Here is an 18,242-nt window from a genome sequence, read left to right as displayed (position 1 = left end):
TGAACCCTGTGGCACCCCCATAGAGACTGCCAGAGGTCCGGACAACAGACCCTCCGATTTGACACACTGAACTCTATCAGAGAAGTACATTACATACAGAGATGAACATTTGAACATCTTGGCCATGTTCTGTTATAATCTCCACCCGGCACAGCCAGAAGAGGACTGGCCATCCCACATATGCTCTCTCTAATTCTCTCTTTCTTTCTCTCTCTCGGAGGACCTGAGCCCTAGGACCATGCCCCAGGAATACCTGACATGATGACTCCTTGCTGTCCCCAGTCCACCTGACTGTGCTGCTGCTCCAGTTTCAACTATTCTGCCTTATTATTATTCGACCATGCTGGTCATTTATGAACATTTGAACATCTTGACCATGTTTTGTTATAATCTCCACCCGGCACAGCCAGAAGAGGACTGGCCACCCCACATAGCCTGGTTCCTCTCTAGGTTTCTTCCTAGGTTTTGGCCTTTCTAGGGAGTTTTTCCTAGCCACCGTGCTTCTTCACCTGCATTGCTTGCTGTTTGGGGTTTTAGGCTGGGTTTCTGTACAGCACTTTGAGATATCAGCTGATGTACGAAGGGCTATATAAAATAAATTTGATTGATTGATTGATTGAAGTAGTTGGTGAACCAGACGAGGCAATCATTTGAGAAACCAAGGCTGTTGAGTCTGCCGATGAGGATGTGGTGATTGACAGAGTCGAAAGCCTTGGCCAGATCAATGAATACAGCTGCACAGTAATGTTTCTTATCGATGGCGGTTAAGATATCGTTTAGGACCTTGAGCGTGGCTGAGGTGCACCCATGACCAGCTCTGAAACCAGATTGCATAGCAGAGAAGGTATGGTGAGATTCGAAATGGTCGGTAATCTGTTTGTTGACTTGGCTTTCGAAGACCTTAGAAAGGCATGGTAGGATAGATATAGGTCTGTAGCAGTTTGGGTCAAGAGTGTCCCCCCCTTTGAAGAGGGGGATGACCGCAGCTGCTTTCCAATCTTTGGGAATCTCAGACGACACGAAAGAGAGGTTGAACAGGCTAGTAATAGGGGTGGCAACAATTTCGGCAGATAATTTTAGAAAGAAAGGGTCCAGATTGTCTAGCCCGGCTGATTTGTAGGGGTCCAGATTTTGCAGCTCTTTCAGAACATCAGCTGAATGGATTTGGGAGAAGGAGAAATGGGGAAGGCTTGGGCGAGTTGCTGTTGGGGGTGCAGTGCTGTTGACAGGGGTAGGAGTAGCCAGGTGGAAAGCATGGCCAGCCGTAGAAAAATGCTTATTGAAATTTTCAATTATGGTGGATTTATCAGTGGTGACAGTGTTTCCTATCTTCAGTGCAGTGGGCAGCTGGGAGGAGATGTTCTTATTCTCCATGGACTTTACAGTGTCCCAGAACTTTTTTGAGTTAGTGTTGCAAGAAGCAAATTTCTGCTTGAAAAAGCTAGCCTTGGCTTTTCTAACTGCCTGTGTATAATGGTTTCTAGCTTCCCTGAACAGCTGCATATCACGGGGGCTGTTCGATGCTAATGCAGAACGCCATAGGATGTTTTTGTGTTGGTTAAGGGCAGTCATTGATTGGGAGTCCCATAGGGCGGCGCACAATTGGCCCAGCGTCGTCTGGGTTTGGCCGGTGTAGGTCGTCATTGTAAATAAGAATTTGTTCTTAAGTACTACTTAAGTAGTTTTTTGGGGTATCTGTACTTTACTATTTATATTTTTAACAACTTTGATTTTTACTTCACTACATTCCTAAAGAAAATATTGTACTTGTTACCCTGACAACCAACAGTACTCCTTACATTTTGAATGTGTTAAATTCAAGCACTTATCAAGAGAACACCTGGTCATCCCTACTGCCTCTGGCCTGGTGGACTCACTAAACACATGCATCTTTTGTAAATAATGTCTGAGTGTTGGAGTATGCCCCTGGCTATCCATACATTTTAAAAACAAGAAAATGATGCCGTCTGCTTTGCTTAAGATAAGGAATTTTAAATTATTTATACTTTTACTTTTGATACTTAAGTATATTTTAACCATTTCATTTCTTGCTATTTATGTAAAACCAAATACTTTAACACTTTTACTCAAGCAGTATTTTACTGGCTGACTTTCACCTTTACTTGTAACTTTCTATGAAGGTATCTATACTTTTACCAAGTATGACAATTGGGTTCTTTTTCCACCACTGGAGCTAAGAGGCACAGAGTCATCTGCAGCTATTTGTTGAGTGAGCTGAGACTTTGCCAAGGTCCCTGGCCAACCATGTGAGAGCAGAGCAGACTGACAAAGACCTCCCTCAAGTCGCAGGATTCAGTGGCTGGGGGGACCTGGGAGAGCAGTGTTGGCAGAGCTCAGTCCACACTGATGAAGCACCCTCCAAAGGAGTGGAGCTGCTGCAGGGGATCAGAGTGGCTGCCAATGCACCATTCTGTGTGTGCACAGGAGGCCTTGGTGTGGCTCCTGTAGCAGGGTTGGTGCTGCCAGTTTGTTTGCCAATTCTCAGTTTGTAATTCCAGACATGATTAGTGATTTGTCCTCTTCTTCTTCTTTTTTGGTGTCATGGCGTTCGCACAGTTTGTTTGTGTATGCTGCCATCTACTGTGCAGGAATGTGCTGTCGATCACTTTACATGTTTTGATACAAAAATAAAAAGGAAGGGGCAAAGGATAAAATTGAACCACCAACTAACCCTCCACCGATATACCACTAATACACCTATATACCACTATCCCATCCCACAACTTTGACCCTACACCGGTCCAATGGCCTGGGAGGACGGGACTATTTCCTTCAACACACCCTGTAACTCTTCTGCTTCAGGCGCCATTCTTCCTCAATACACATATTCCCTCTGCATCAGCTCTTCTCCTTCTTTCTCGCTGTCCATAACAATATATATCTGTTCACCACGCTCTTGTCGCGCCTTCATCCCCTGTATTGTCTTCAATACCCAACTTCTGTTCCTTAGCCAAATTTACTAGTATGGCGATCTATGGCCTCTCCATGCTCACCATTAAAAATAATCACACGGAGCTGAAGACAAATAACCCTTCTTCTTCTTCTTCTTCTTCTTCTTCTTCTTCTTCTTCTTCTTCTTATTCTTCTTCTTCTTCTTCTTCTTCTATCCCCTCCACCAGTTCATCTGTTTGAACGGTAATCTGCGTTGCTCTGTCATATTGTCAACAACGCAGCATGGTGTATCGTTCAGAAACATACAACATCTATTTTCCATAAAATATATGTTTGAATTTTCTAACTAGTTTCATTGGGAAGGCAGATAAAGTGTTTGCATGTGAAAACACAGATCCTCGTGCTTAATCTACATTTTTATTTGAGCCAACTTTTTGAGCCAACGCCGTTGGCCAGAACCTGGCCAGAAGGGGCACCTGGCCAGAGAGGTAGAGGCAAAGCGAGAGGTTTTGCACTGCCCCAAAATCTGTTGTTGAAAATAAGCCTGCAAAGTGAATATTTTTTTGTATGGAGGTCAATGAGTGTCGAATTTGGTCAACAAAAAATGTAATTGCTAATTTGCTACGTGAGGCTTATTTGATTAAGTAGAAGTTACGTAATGGTTAGGTAGGTTGTTACGAATGCACTGATATATGTGGATGCATTTGGCATTTCGGCAACTTTGATAAAAACTAGTTTAGCATGGACATTGCCATTGAGGGCTTCCACAATTTTAAAGTAGTCAACTGGGTGGGGATTCCTATGAGTTGGAAGCAATCAGCCAAATGAAGAAGAAGAAGAAAATCGACTACTTTAAAATGGAGATAGCCTCAATGGCGCTGCCAATGCTGTCACAGACACAATAATTGCACTAACCTAATGTAGCAGGCGTAAAATAAATGCCTGAAACTAGATTCCCTACAAACTGGTCTTGACGAGAAGAAAAAAAAACTGTCTGGGGAGGTTCTCGTCTGCACTGTTCAACCAGTCCAGTAAATGTGGAGGAGAAGTTAAGATGGCCGCCTTGTTAACATCCAAAAGCGGAGGTCCCATCACAGGTTCTCTTTCCATTTCCCCCCAAAAACGGATGTCCGGTTGATAGGGACTGGGCAGAGGCTATAATAGAGAGAAATGGTAATGGTGTCTTTTTGTAGGCACTAACTCCGCCATTGTTCGTTAGAGAAAGACTATGAGGAAAAAGAATGGTGTTTTTCTAGAGTTTTTGGATAAACACTGACAATAAGGTCTGTGGTAAACAGGCTTAGGAGACCTTATACATATTGTTCTATTAGATCATCTTCATCAGCTAATGTCACTTTTTGTGAATTTTAAGAAATTATTTAATAAAAAAAAACACAAATCACATAAAGGCTTCATAACTCATAAAGGTCATGTTAACTGACTGCTATTATCTCATAGAACAAAACATACAGTATAAGATCTCCTAAACCTGTGTTAACGTCAGACCTTGTTTTCTACGTTCATAGAGTACCGCAGTATGAGTCATAATACCCATAAAACCTAGCGGTGAAACAAGGAAATGGTTCCAATCGTTTTTCCATCATTCATTTTGCCCTTAGGGGATTTTTGAAACGCTTAAAATAAGGGCTTTATTTCGTGTAGGTTTACCCTTGGGTCACATTTTGTTATCCGTGTAAATCTCTCTAGGACAAGATAACTTTTATAAATATATTAATTCACCTGTATTTACCCCCCCCCCCCCCTCCCCAAAATGAAAGGCTAATTAGCTGCTAATGTGGTTATTATAAAGAACTAAAAATTCCATGACGATGTGGACGAAATTGCCGAATCGAGGCAAAGGTAAGAATCACTGGATTAACGATCTAATGTTAGCTACATTTTGTAATTATTAAATTGGTTACATTTCTTTCAATTGACAATTCTGTGAACTGTCTTGTGCAAGTTCTAAATTGACACAATACCTGTTAGCAAATTTGTCAGATAGAGATGACATGCAAGAGTCTTGCTTGATGTCTACTTTGATGCATAGCTGTCATCAAGGCAAAGTGTGGCTATTTGAAGAATCTCAAATATAAAACATATTTAGATTTGTTTAACACTTTTTTTGGTTACTACATAATTCTCTGTGTTTTTTCATACTGTTGATGTGTACACTATTATTCTGCAATGTAGAAAATAGGAAAAATAAAGAAACCCTTGAATGAGTAGGTGTTCTAAAACTTTTTACGGGTAGTGTATATCTATTTAAAAAAATAGATGTAGGTTTCCGGATGATGCACAATGCTGCCGTGATGGCAACACGACCGAGCAGCGCAGATTACTGTTTGATTTGAGAAGGGCGCTCCTCCCTCTCCGCTTTTGCACGGTCACGTCACGAGCCATAGACCGGTGTCCCGCGGCTCAGCATAATCGAATCCACCCATTTGTTAGCGCAGTCACTAGACGAGACTATCTTGTCAGTATAATAGACTCCTAGCTCACGCCCGTTAGGCAAAATCTAATGCAAACAACTAACCCGGTTCACCCGGGCCATTAATCCAATTCCCCTCAGTGGGCTGATAGTGGCAGGTGATAAATAGCCAATTGTAGGTCAGTTCAAAGACCGCGTGATCATTGTTTTCCTCTGTTTTTTTGTTGTTGTCCGTGGATTAAAACTGTCGAGTCGAATGACCCCAACACATACCGAGAAGCTTGTTGTGAACCGTGTTTACATGTTCGTTTGATTTCGCTGTTACGAGAGTCAATGAATTCTTCAGATTTCCACCAACCGTCATCAAGAAACTGGTATGTTATCATAACCTGGCTAGACTGTTACATTTAGATAGCTAACGTTACCCGTTTAGTGGCTGTTTCTGGAATACCGGTAGCTAGCAATTCTAGCTAAGTAGCTGTTGTTGTAAACTAGCTAATGTTCATGCATAGATTGCCTACTTCCCCAGCATGAATCAAAAAAGTGCTATAGATATGATTGTAATCCAATGGGATAACACATCTACAACATGGTGGTATAACGTATATTAGCTGCGGCTAGCTAGCACACATTGGTCATTGGGTGCATTTGCAGTTATGCAATCGACAGGCTAGCGCCACTAGTAAGCCGTCCGGATAACAGCCGCCTATCCCAGAGCTGGCCTTACCAGATAGGTACATACATCTCCAATATGTTTTAAACTACACAGTACCTCTTTAGTCATGCTTATTTTTTTTTATTGTTCACCAGCTTCATGAAGGAATAAACAAATGAAAGCTGCCTTCCAAGACCAAGAGGGATGTCTCTGAGATGTGTTCCAGATTCTTGTGTGTTCAAAGTAAGCAGAGCAGCGAACTTCTGGCATACACAAGGTCAACGAGCAGCATCACTTCCATTGTCTTCTCAGCAACATCCTCTTTGTAGGTTTGATGTCCGAGCAGGCCTGAGCCACAAAGTTGGCTTTCTCACCTGGAAGTATACCCACAGCACAAAAAGTAGAATTCGCAATAAGATATGGCTCTCCAGAGCTAGTCAGATAAGACACAGGCTTGGCCTCCACACCAGCGTCTACTACTTAAATACATCCACCTCACGCTGGTCCACTGGTCTCAGCCACACCATGTCGCGCTTCAGGAGCACCCTGGACTCCGTCTCCAAGGCGGTGAGCGGGTCACACACTGAGCTCCTCTCCAAGATAGCCCGGCTCAAAGCCAAACCCAAACAGAAAGCCATTGAGGCTGGCAAAGTGTTGGAAGCCAGCCCGGAGATGGGGCTAACACCACAGGGTCATGGTACTGTAGGGTACCCAGCTCTAACCCCAGCCCCAGCTCTAACCCCAGACCCAGCTCTAACCCCAGCCCCAGTTCCTGCCTATACCTCCGCTAACACCACTGTTAATGCTAATGCACCTTCTCCAATCCCTGTCTCGGTGTCTGCCCCTAGTCCTCCACCTACTACAGCCACTGCTTCTACACCCACACCTACTCTATCTCCAACACTTACACCTACTCCATATCTTACACCTGGCCCTACTCCTGGCATTACCGCCAGCGCCCCTCCCATTGCCACCCCTCGCCCCAACATTGCCAGGGCAAATGCTGCCGTCTCAGGCCCCAGTTTCCAGGAAGTCAGACAGAGGAGGGTGCAGCGTGCAGCCACAGCATCCATTGTCCCAACCACTGTGGCCACCAACGGGACCACCAACGGGACCACCAAAAGGCTGGAGCAGGTCAGATCACCACTACCAACACATAGTAGTGCACCTGAGAGAGCCACCACCACAGTCTCCCAACAGACCACAACACAACTCTTCCATCCCAGCTCCTTCTCAGTTAACCTGGATGAGACCTACAACTACCTGTCCCACCACGTGAACTCGTACTTCAGCAGCATAACAAAGTCTGATGAGGAGAAAGAGCATAACACAGACCGTGGTTCCACTGACCTCCTGCCGTTGTCAGACAAAACGTCCCCAGGGTCTGCTGCACCCGTAAGTTCCCCATCTTCTAAAAAGGGTATCGGCCGTTACCTATCCTACTCTGGTGACACTGTACAGGCCTTTGTAGGGAGCTACATTGCTCCCCTGGTCCCCAGGTTTAGCAGGGCAGCGGCTGAACCCAAGAGTGCTGCTGTAGAGCAGAAGAGGCTGAAGGCAGAAGAGGCCGGGGCAAAGCCATGGCAAGGAGAGGTGGCGGTGAATACGGAACAGAAGGCTGCTGAGGAGAGGGCCAAGAGACTGCTGCTCCAAAGAGAGAAGGTAGGCCTACATTATAGCGTCTGTCAAGGGTCTGACTGTTAGGAATCATGTTGAAAAGGAATGTAACCTGTTGAAGCATGACAGACCAGGTGAATCCAGGTGAAGCTGGGATCCCTTATTGATGTCACTTTTTAAATCCACTTCAATCAGTGTAGATGAAGGGGAGGAGGCAGGTTAAAGAAGGTTTTTTTAAGCCTTGACAAAATTGAGACATGGATTGTCTGTGTGTGCCATTCAGAGGGTGAATGGGCGAGACAAAAGATTAAGTGCCTTTGAACGGGGTATGGTAGTAAGTGCAAAGCGCACCGGTTTGTCAACAACTAGTTTTTTGTCACTACCGTGGCCTGTTGTTTTCATATCAATACAACAACATACACAGGCAAAGTACACCTGTTTACTAGGTTGTCGATTCCAGAAAGCTCACAGGGTTATTTTTGAAGAGGGATTCTAGGAACCCCTCTATCTAGCACATCGTGCCACTGTCACATCATACGTTGGAGTCACAACTGGTGGGACATATGAGTCCTGGCAACGTTCCACCACAGGCTATACACTCCATATACAACTATGTCATGTAGGCATCAATGGAGGCTGCTGAGGGGAGGACGACTCATAATAATGTCTGGAACAGAGCGAATGGAATGGCATCAAACACATGGAAACCATGTGTTTAATGTATTTGATCCACCACTTATTCTGCTCCAGTCGTTACCAGGAGCCCGTCCTCCTCTCTTATTCTGCTCCAGTCGTTACCAGGAGCCCGTCCTCCTCTCTTATTCTGCTCCAGTCGTTACCAGGAGCCCGTCCTCCCTACTTATTCTGCTCCAGTCGTTACCAGGAGCCCGTCCTCCCTACTTATTCTGCTCCAGTCGTTACCATGAGCCCGTCCTCCCTACTTATTCTGCTCCAGTCGTTACCAGGAGCCCGTCCTCCTCTCTAATTCTGCTCCAGTCGTTACCGTGAGCCCGTCCTCCCTACTTATTCTACTCCAGTCGTACCATGAGCCCGTCCTCCCTACTTATTCTACTCCAGTCGTACCATGAGCCCGTCCTCCTCTCTTATTCTACTCCAGTCGTTACCATGAGCCCGTCGTTACCATGAGCCCGTCCTCCCTACTTTTTCTACTCCAGTCGTACCATGAGCCCGTCCTCCCTACTTATTCTACTCCAGTCGTACCATGAGCCCGTCCTCCTCTCTTATTCTGCTCCAGTCGTTACCAGGAGCCCGTCCTCCTCTCTTATTCTGCTCCAGTCGTTACCATGAGCCCGTCCTCCTCTCTTATTCTGCTCCAGTCGTTACCATGAGCCCGTCCTCCTCTCTTATTCTACTCCAGTCGTTACCAGGAGCCCGTCCTCCTCTCTTATTCTGCTCCAGTCGTTACCATGAGCCCGTCCTCCTCTCTTATTCTGCTCCAGTCGTTACCAGGAGCCCGTCCTCTCTTATTCTGCTCCAGTCGTACCATGAGCCCGTCCTCCTCTCTTATTCTGCTCCAGTCGTACCATGAGCCCGTCCTCCTCTCTTATTCTGCTCCAGTCGTTACCATGAGCCCGTCCTCCCTACTTATTCTGCTCCAGTCGTTACCATGAGCCCGTCCTCCCTACTTATTCTGCTCCAGTCGTTACCAGGAGCCCGTCCTCCCTACTTATTCTGCTCCAGTCAAATCAAATCATCAAATCAAATCAAATTGTATTTGTCACATACACATGGTTAGCAGATGTTAATGCGAGTGTAGCGAAATGCTTGTGCCTCTAGTTCCGACAATGCAGTAATAACCAACAAGTAATCTAACTAACAATTCCAAAACTACTGTCTTATACACAGTGTAAGGGGATAAAGAATATGTACATAAGGATATATGAATGAGTGATGGTACAGAGCAGCATAGGCAAGATACAGTAGATGGTATCGAGTACAGTATATACATATGAGATGACTATGTAAACAAAGTGGCATAGTTAAAGTGGCTAGTGATACATGTATTACATAAGGATACAGTCGATGATATAGAGTACAGTATATACGTATGCATTTGAGATGAATAATGTAGGGTAAGTAACATTATATAAGGTAGCATTGTTTAAAGTGGCTAGTGATATATTTACATCATTTCCCATCAATTCCATTATTAAAGTGGCTGGAGTTGAGTCCGTGTCAGTGTGTTGGCAGCAGCCACTCAATGTTAGTGGTGGCTGCTTAACAGTTGATGGCCTTGAGATAGAAGCTGTTTTTCAGTCTCTCGGTCCCAGCTTTGATGCACCTGTACTGACCTCGCCTTCTGGATGATAGCGGGGTGAACAGGCAGTGGCTCGGGTGGTTGTTGTCCTTGATGATCTTTATGGCCTTCCTGTGATATCGGGTGGTGTAGGTGTCCTGGAGGGCAGGTAGTTTGCCCCCGGTGATGCGTTGTGCAGACCTCACTACCCTCTGGAAAGCCTTACGGTTGTGGGCGGAGCAGTTGCCGTACCAGGCGGTGATACAGCCCGCCAGGATGCTCTCGATTGTGCATCTGTAGAAGTTTGTGAGTGCTTTTGGTGACAAGCCGAATCTCTTCAGCCTCCTGAGGTTGAAGAGGCGCTGCTGCGCCTTCTTCACGATGCTGTCTGTGTGAGTGGACCAATTCAGTTTGTCTGTGATGTGTATGCCGAGGAACTTAAAACTTGCTACCCTCTCCACTACTGTTCCATCGATGTGGATAGGGGGGTGTTCCCTCTGCTGTTTCCTGAAGTCCACAATCATCTCCTTAGTTTTGTTGACGTTGAGTGTGAGGTTATTTTCCTGACACCACACTCCGAGGGCCCTCACCTCCTCCCTGTAGGCCGTCTCGTCGTTGTTGGTAATCAAGCCTACCACTGTTGTGTCGTTACCAGGAGCCCGTCCTCCCTACTTATTCTGCTCCAGTCGTTACCAGGAGCCCGTCCTCCCCTCTTAAAATTCCAGCGACCTCCTGTGGTAGGAGAAGAAATCCTCTTAACATTCTAGACATTTAGATGGTTTATGGTTCTTCTTACAAAATAAACTGTTTCAGGCCTATAGACTGGTCATTTTAGAGCAAACACCCCATAATACATGTCAAGTGCAAATGTAGGTAGGTTGTGTCTGAGTTATTGACATCATGGCTAAATCAGTCAATAATACATGAGGTATTAGATAAGCCAGACTTAACTGTTGTTGTGGTGATTGAGAAAGTGTCTAACCTGTGTGTGTGATCTGTTCCTATAGATCATAGCTAGGGTGAGCGTGGACAACCGGACCCGGTCCCTGGTCAAGGCGTTAAACCGAGCGTCTGATGTCAGGGTCTACATCAACAGAGTGGAGGAGCTCAGCTTTCATCTACTGGAGTTTCCAGAGACCCGCGGGGTGGCTGTCAAGGTGGGCTGGCTCACTGCTGTAAAGGCCCATCGTTTCAGCGTTGTCATAAAGTCAATGTTTCAGTAATGTGGATTTGAATTTAATGGAAGGGTGAAAAAATGGCATTATTTACTGCTGATCAGTAGTTTGGAAACATGCGCGCACACACACACACACACCTGATCAATTCTTCACCTTAATCTTTCCCCTCAGAGCAGTATGCAGTACAGCAGGGTTTCTCTGCATACATAATCATGTTGTCTGGTGAGAATATCTGGGGCGGCTGTTCTGTTTGTCTTACTCTTTGGGGTTCTGTCCAAATGGTACCGTATTCTCTATATAGTGTCCTACGTTTGACCAGGGCACGTCCTTAAGCTCTCTGACTTGCTAAATGTCAACTGTTGCTATGGCTAGAGGCGAAAGAAACACACACCTGTGTAGGCGAGGTGCTGGCTAGCAGAGTAGAACACGTGGAAAGGAGCAACATACTCTAGGAGCTCCGATGCACTCATTAAATAACCTAATAACCAACGTTTCGACGCTGATGAAACATTGGTTATTAGGTTATTGAAATGACTGAATCTGAGCTCCTAGAGTGTCCGGCTCTCCTTTTCCAACTTTTGCTATGACAACAGCTTAGCTTGTATAAAATTAATTAATTGAGAGAACTGTGTTCCTATATTTTTATTTTATTTTTTACATTTATTTAACTACACAATGACGGCCTAGTAACAGTGGGTTAACTGCCTTGTTCAGGGGCAGAACGACAGATTTGTACCTTGTCAGCTCGGGGGTTTGAACTTGCAACCTTCCGGTTACTAGTCCAATGCTCTCACCACTAGGCCACCCTGCCGCCCCAGGTTTGTATGTGGGCCTATACACTCAGTGACAAAACATTAGGAACACCTTCCTAATATTGAGTTCGACCTCAGAACAGCCTCAATTCCTCCGGGCATGGACTCTCTAGTGTAGAAAGCCTTCCACAGGGATGCTGGCCCATGTTGACTCCAATGTTTCCCTCAGTTGTGTCAACTTGACTCGATGTCCTTTGGGTGGTGGAACATGCTTTATACACACAGGAAGCTGTTGAGCTTGAAAAACCCGGCAGCGTGGCAGTTCTTGACGCACTCAAACCGGTGCGCCTGGTACCTACTATCATACCCTGCTCTAAGGCACTTAGTTATTTTGTCTTGTCCGTTCACCTTCTGAATGGCACACATACAGAATACCTCTCAAGACTTAAACATCCTCCTTTAACCTGTCTCCTCCCCTTCATCTTTAACCTGTCTCTTCCCCTTCATCTTTAACCTGTCTCTTCCCCATCATCTTTAACCTGTCTCTTCCCCTTCATCTTTAACCTGTCTCCTCCCCTTCATCTTTAACCTGTCTCCTCCCCTTCATCTACACTGATTGAACTGAATTTAACAGGTGACGTCAATATGCGATCATAGCTTTTACCTGGTCAGTCTGTCACGGAAAGAACAGGTGTTCCTAATGTTTTGTACACTCGGTGTATGTTCCCTTATCATCATGCAGGTTATTTACATTACACATACCCGTATCTGTAGGGACTGTCCCATTGGACAACTTAACCCAATACCATTGTTTCTGGCCTGAGGAAACATTGGTTAACCTCGTCAACAGTGATCAAGTGAGGATACAGAAGAGTGTTTTTAAAGTCTGTTCAGTTACAGTATAGTTATGTCAATCCACTGGTCACAGATGTTGCATGCCATTTCCTCTGACCTCTAAGGTGTTGTTTGTATTAAGGTCAATGTGTGTGTATGCTGGAGGCATGACGTCTGTTCCACAGGGGTCATATGTACTAAAATGCGTACCCTACTGTATGCATGCCACTCTCTGTACTCTGTTGCTAAATTTGTGTTTGCCGACCTTTTTTAGTACCAGGGACTGGCAAGCTATGGTTCCTTCTTCCTTGGGGGCAGGTTTGGGGTACACTTTTAACATTTTCACTTAGTAAATTCATGAAGTAAACTTATTCCAATTCTCTGCCACGCTTATCTGAGAAGAATGTGCAATTTCAGCGTAGTTCCTGAATTGACTGATTTGAAAATCACTTTCATTAGTTCTAGAACTGACCGTATGGGTGTCAGTGACATTAACTATATATCGTTATATCTTGCTGTGTGTGTGTGTGGCCCTCAGGAGAAGGCGATCCCGTGCCTACTGCGTCTCCGCCAGGCTGAGGACCCGTCTCTGAAGGCAGCAGTCAGGGAGGCCCTCACGCTGGTGGGATACACCAACCCTGTCAAGGGCCGAGGAATCAGGGTCCTGTCCATCGACGGAGGGGGAACCAGGTACAGTAGTGTGTGTGTGTGAAGGAAAGAGGGTAGCATTTGAGGGGGGAAAAGGAACATAAGAGACCTAGTAAGAGCGTTAGGAAGACTGTTTTGCCATCGCGTTCAAGTTTATCCAATGTTCTCCATTTGAATGTGTGTGGCACTGGCGTTATTATCAGTGTTATTACTTCGTCTCCACTCACTTTTACATCCCGTAGACAATCTATATTAGTGCTCTTCATGATGTGTGTGTTTTCTACTGTCCAGGGGACTGATTGCCCTTCAGACTCTGCAGAAACTGGAAGCCCTGACAGGAAAACCCATCTACCAACTGTTTGATTACATCTGTGGTGTCAGCACAGGTATGTTGCATTGTCCTCCTAACCTACTTTATCTCTGGCTAATAGTGTGTGTTTGTGAGGGCATCTTGCAGGGTGGATCATTCTAAACAGAGCAGTGCTCACTGCTCCTCCCAGTCAGTTCTGTACTGGGACTGAACCCATCTCAGTCCCATGGCTGAAAAAAAACACACAAAAAACAGTCCCATGGCTGACTCAGGTTCCTGCTCTGCTCAGTCCCCATGGCTGACTCCGATTCCTGCTCTGCTCAGTCCCCATGGCTGACTCAGATTCCTGCTCTGCTCAGTCCTCATGGCTGACTCAGGTTCCTGCTCTGCTCAGTCCCCATGGCTGACTCAGGTTCCTGCTCTGCTCAGTCCCGTGGCTGACTCAGGTTCCTGCTCTGCTCAGTCCCGTGGCTGACTCAGGTTCCTGCTCTGCTCAGTCCTCTCAGTCCACAACCCTGCACTGCATGCCAGGACACAGGCATTATGGAACATTAGGGGGGGGTAAATGGATGTCAAATCTTTAGTCTTGTTGTCATTTTCTTTTGTACTGTCGTGGGCAAGCTCTTAATTCAGCAGATCTCCTCTCTTATTTCAGACTTGATTAATGGTCTCCAGTTTATATAATACTGGAAGGTAGATGACTAGAGTATTTTGAGTGCCAGAGAAGGAAAACACCATTTTTCATAATTGTGTATAGTTTTTTCCTTGTTTATTTATTCCCAGTAGCGGAAAAAGAAGATTAAACCTTACATAAAAAATAGAACAGCTATTGAATGATTTGACTATACCTTATCAAACCTACATAATCTACTGGCAGTTGTCATGTCTATTTATAAATATATATATGTAACAGTTTGCCTTGCCTAGTTTATTTAACTAGGCAAGTCTGTTAAGAACACATTCTTAATTACAATGACGGCCAAACCCGGATTACGCTGGACCAATTGTGCGCCGCCCTATGGGACTCCCAATTACGTCCGGTTGTGATACAGCCTGGATTCGAACCAGGGTGTCTGTAGTGACGCCTCAAGCATTCCGATGCAGTGCCTTAGACCTCTGCGCCACTCGGGAGCCCCAATATAATATTGTAGTACTCTCAACCACCACATGGTGGTGCCATTTACCATAACCCCCTGCTCCTCCTCTCAAGGTCCGTCATGGCCTGACCATTTCTCTCATTTTAGGAAGCCTAATGCTTTCCCTCTCACAAAGCGCTACCCTACAGCTGCCACCAAACCTCTATCTTCCCCGGCCATGCTCTCTGTCTGTCTGTCTGTCTGTCTGTCTCTGTCTGACTGTCTGTCTCCCCCTCTCCGTATCCATTGTCCCTGATCCTTTCCCGTTGGAAGCCAGCCTAGCCCTGGGCTCTCTGAAGGTCTGTGTGTTTCTGTGTGTGTGAGACGGCTGGCCAGTGTGTTAGTCAAGGTAATCCCCCTCCACCTCATAAGCTAAGTAATGTGCATACTTTAACATTTAAGGATTACTTTAACATTAAGGATTACTTTAACATTAAGGATAACTTTAACATTAAGGACAGCCACCACATTTGGAGTTGGCTGCCCATCTCGCTCTGGGCACGATGATATGGCTGGCTGGCACACCCTGGGTTCACCCTGCCATGCCAGTTTTGGGACAGGGACCTGTCTTCTTGGATAGTGGCTGGCAGCAACTGCCCCAATGCTGGGGGGTGGGTGGGGGACATCCTCTCCCCAGGCAGGGTTTGGGCCCCAGAGAGAGTTCAGCAGGAAGGCAGGTACATATTTGGGTTGTGTGTTGGGTTAGGATGGAGCTGCTGTTAGTAGATAGGTTGGTGTTGTGGCGCTGCTAGCATGCGGCCTGGGTCAGGTGACTGGTGATGGGTGTGGGAAATGCTACTGGAGAAACAGCGAGAGATGGGGTTTGTGGTTTGGCTGTTAGCGGAAGTCTCTACAGGGCAGGAGACTGTCTTGTCTACAGGGCAGGAGACTGTCTTGTCATGTACATCACTATATGGTCATAGCTAGTGTCATTATATGGCTGTGGTCCTGTGGACGCTAGCAGTGATCTGCTTGTCACTGTGGTTGGTTCATTGGCGGCCATTTTAATCCCAGCCAGTGTCTGTGGATGGATCATCCCTGGGTAATGATACCCATAACGGATGATCCTACAGGCACTTAGCCTCCTATCCTATCTCTTGCTCCGTAAGCCCCAGACCCTGATACTATTTAAAATACTCTTTCAAATACTTTGAGTGTTTCCTCTAGTGTGCCTGGGCTGCCAGATGTGGGTGGTTTTCTGTTTTGGGACTATTCTGTTGGACAGTTAAGCCTGGTAAGCTCAGTTCATCACAGCTGTAGTTGAGATAATTTTTAATTACTATTTGAACCCAGGTCTGCCCCTGGTCCAGGGACGACTGGAAGAATGAGATTTACGTTGTGGCCTCCCTTTGTCAGACAGCAGCTCTGAAACCTTGTTCAGGGATTCTCAACACCATCCATTTAGGATTTCTAGCAGCCATATATTTTTCAACTGTGCTGTGATGCTTCGCAAAAGTACTGAACCTTTCTATTCTCATAATTATTATATTATTGATCGCTTGACTTTTCAAATCACCCAGTATTGCTATCTGCAGTGTTAGTTCTAGGTAAATGTTGCAATTCTTCTTTCTGGACCTGTGACCAAAAACAAGCTACATATGGACAGTACCAAAAGAAATTATCTAATGACTCTGCCTCCTCGCTACAAAATCTGCAGAGCTGGGAACATTGTATCCCATATGTGTATATATACAGTGCCTTGCGAAAGTATTCGGCCCCCTTGAACTTTGCGACCTTTTGCCACATTTCAGGCTTCAAACATAAAGATATAAAACTGTATTTTTTAGTGAAGAATCAACAACAAGTGGGACACAATCATGAAGTGGAACGACATTTATTGGATATTTCAAACTTTAACAAATCAGCCACCACATTTGAGATGTGTGCCTGGTGTGTTCCTTGTTCTTCATGATGCTCTCTGTGCTTTTAACGGACCTCTGAGACTATCACAGTGCAGGTGCATTTATACAGAGACTTGATTACACACAGGTGGATTGTATTTATCATCATTAGTCATTTAGGTCAACATTGGATCATTCAGAGATCCTCACTGAACTTCTGGAGAGAGTTTGCTGCACTGAAAGTAAAGGGGCTGAATAATTTTGCACGCCCAATTTTTCAGTTTTTGATTTGTTAAAAAAGTTTGAAATATCCAATAAATGTCGTTCCACTTCATGATTGTGTCCCACTTGTTGTTGATTCTTCACAAAAAAGGTAGGGGTTGTTTTATAGTCTATAACGGGGGGTAGGGTTTTTCCATGTCTATCCTCAGGTCTCAATATGAAAATATGTTGGTGTTATTGGACTAACAAACAAACAAATAATAATTTTTAAAGTGTACATTCTTCATCCTCCGTGTGTGGCTGAATATCCTCCTGTTCTCGCTCTGTCAGGTTCCATCCTGGGCTTCATGCTGGGTGTGTTCCAGATCCCTCTAAATGAGTGTGAGGTGCTCTACAGGAAGCTGGGTTCTGACGTCTTCAAGCAGAACGTCATCGTGGGAACCGTCAAGATGGGCTGGAGCCACGCCTTCTACGACTCCGAGACCTGGGAGAACATTCTCAAGTTAGTATTTAATATAATGGAATAGATTAACTTCATGAATTAAGAACAGCACAGCAGATCAATTCCTCTCAAAGCTCATTGGTGGAGATGAACAAAGGTCCTTTCCTCTGACTTCCTCCAATGAGCTTTGAGGGGAATGGAGGAAACCAGTAGAGGAAGCAAGGATTTTAAGGCTAGTAACTTGTTCAGACACAGACACAGCCCCAGACTAAGCTCTCCTTTCATTTTCTCCCACAGAGAAAAAATGGGCTCTGATCTGATGGTGGAAACATCAAGAAACCCCAAATGCCCAAAGGTGAGTTTTTCTAACATGGCGTGACTAACAGTGTGGAGCTGGCAAACACACACAGACACACCCTCACGGTTGCTGAGGGAGGAGCATTGAAAAGGAAGTCCCTCCGTCTCTTAATAATGAGGTCAATGAGAAAGCCTCTGGCCATCGTCTCACTGGCTGGCTGGAACCATTTCTACCACACACACACACACACACACACACACACACCCACTGCTGCAGCTCCGGTGGCTAGGCTGACACAGAATCCACACATTCACTAGTTCCATGTACGACAGCCAGGCTGAGGCTAGGCAGTGAAATAATGATGAGGTGTTTGGTAAGGATTACACTGTATGTGTCAGAATACGTGCTTGTCTGTGGTGTTATTAGGCTTTTATAACATGTGATTGTGTAACGACTAACAGTTGTATAGATTCTATTTAAATGGCTCCTCAGAGCATTACTGTGTTCTAAGGTATCTTTATGGCTCTAAATGTTGTCACTACATGTCACATGTGTTCTGTTTTTAATGTTATTGTCATATTTAATGTATATGACATCCTTCCTGTATCTCTTGTGGGGATTAAGTGGATACAGCAACACAGTCTATTAATGCCACTCTTCTTCAATTCATGGTTATGTACATTGACCTTTTAAATCACCAGCAGTTTA

General features: G+C 45.2%; 1 protein-coding gene across 3 annotated transcripts in view; it reads left to right on the top strand.

Moving 5' to 3' along the window:
* The first annotated feature begins 4,643 nt into the window (after positions 1–4,643).
* Positions 4,644–18,242, top strand: part of LOC110500006 (calcium-independent phospholipase A2-gamma) — a 37,246-nt gene continuing 23,647 nt past the window's right edge. The window contains exons 1-7 of one of the 3 annotated variants that reach the window (XM_090212900.1): positions 4,644–4,773; positions 6,155–7,661; positions 10,881–11,030; positions 13,176–13,327; positions 13,577–13,671; positions 17,125–17,296; positions 17,534–17,591. In XM_090212900.1, coding sequence (XP_090069026.1) covers positions 6,204–7,661; positions 10,881–11,030; positions 13,176–13,327; positions 13,577–13,671; positions 17,125–17,296; positions 17,534–17,591 — 2,085 coding nt within the window. In that variant the 5' untranslated portion in view covers positions 4,644–4,773; positions 6,155–6,203. Of the gene's footprint in view, positions 4,774–5,288; positions 5,719–6,154; positions 7,662–10,880; positions 11,031–13,175; positions 13,328–13,576; positions 13,672–17,124; positions 17,297–17,533; positions 17,592–18,242 lie in introns of those variants that run through there. The other 2 variants (XM_036959407.2, XM_036959412.2) reach the window with 2 other exon arrangements.

Source organism: Oncorhynchus mykiss, chromosome 2, assembly GCF_057628025.1.
Source record: "Oncorhynchus mykiss isolate SJ-2025 chromosome 2, ASM5762802v1, whole genome shotgun sequence".
NCBI classification, from domain to species: domain Eukaryota; kingdom Metazoa; phylum Chordata; class Actinopteri; order Salmoniformes; family Salmonidae; genus Oncorhynchus; species Oncorhynchus mykiss.
Note: the sequence above shows the minus strand (reverse complement) of the source record. Positions and strands in the feature narration are given on the sequence as shown.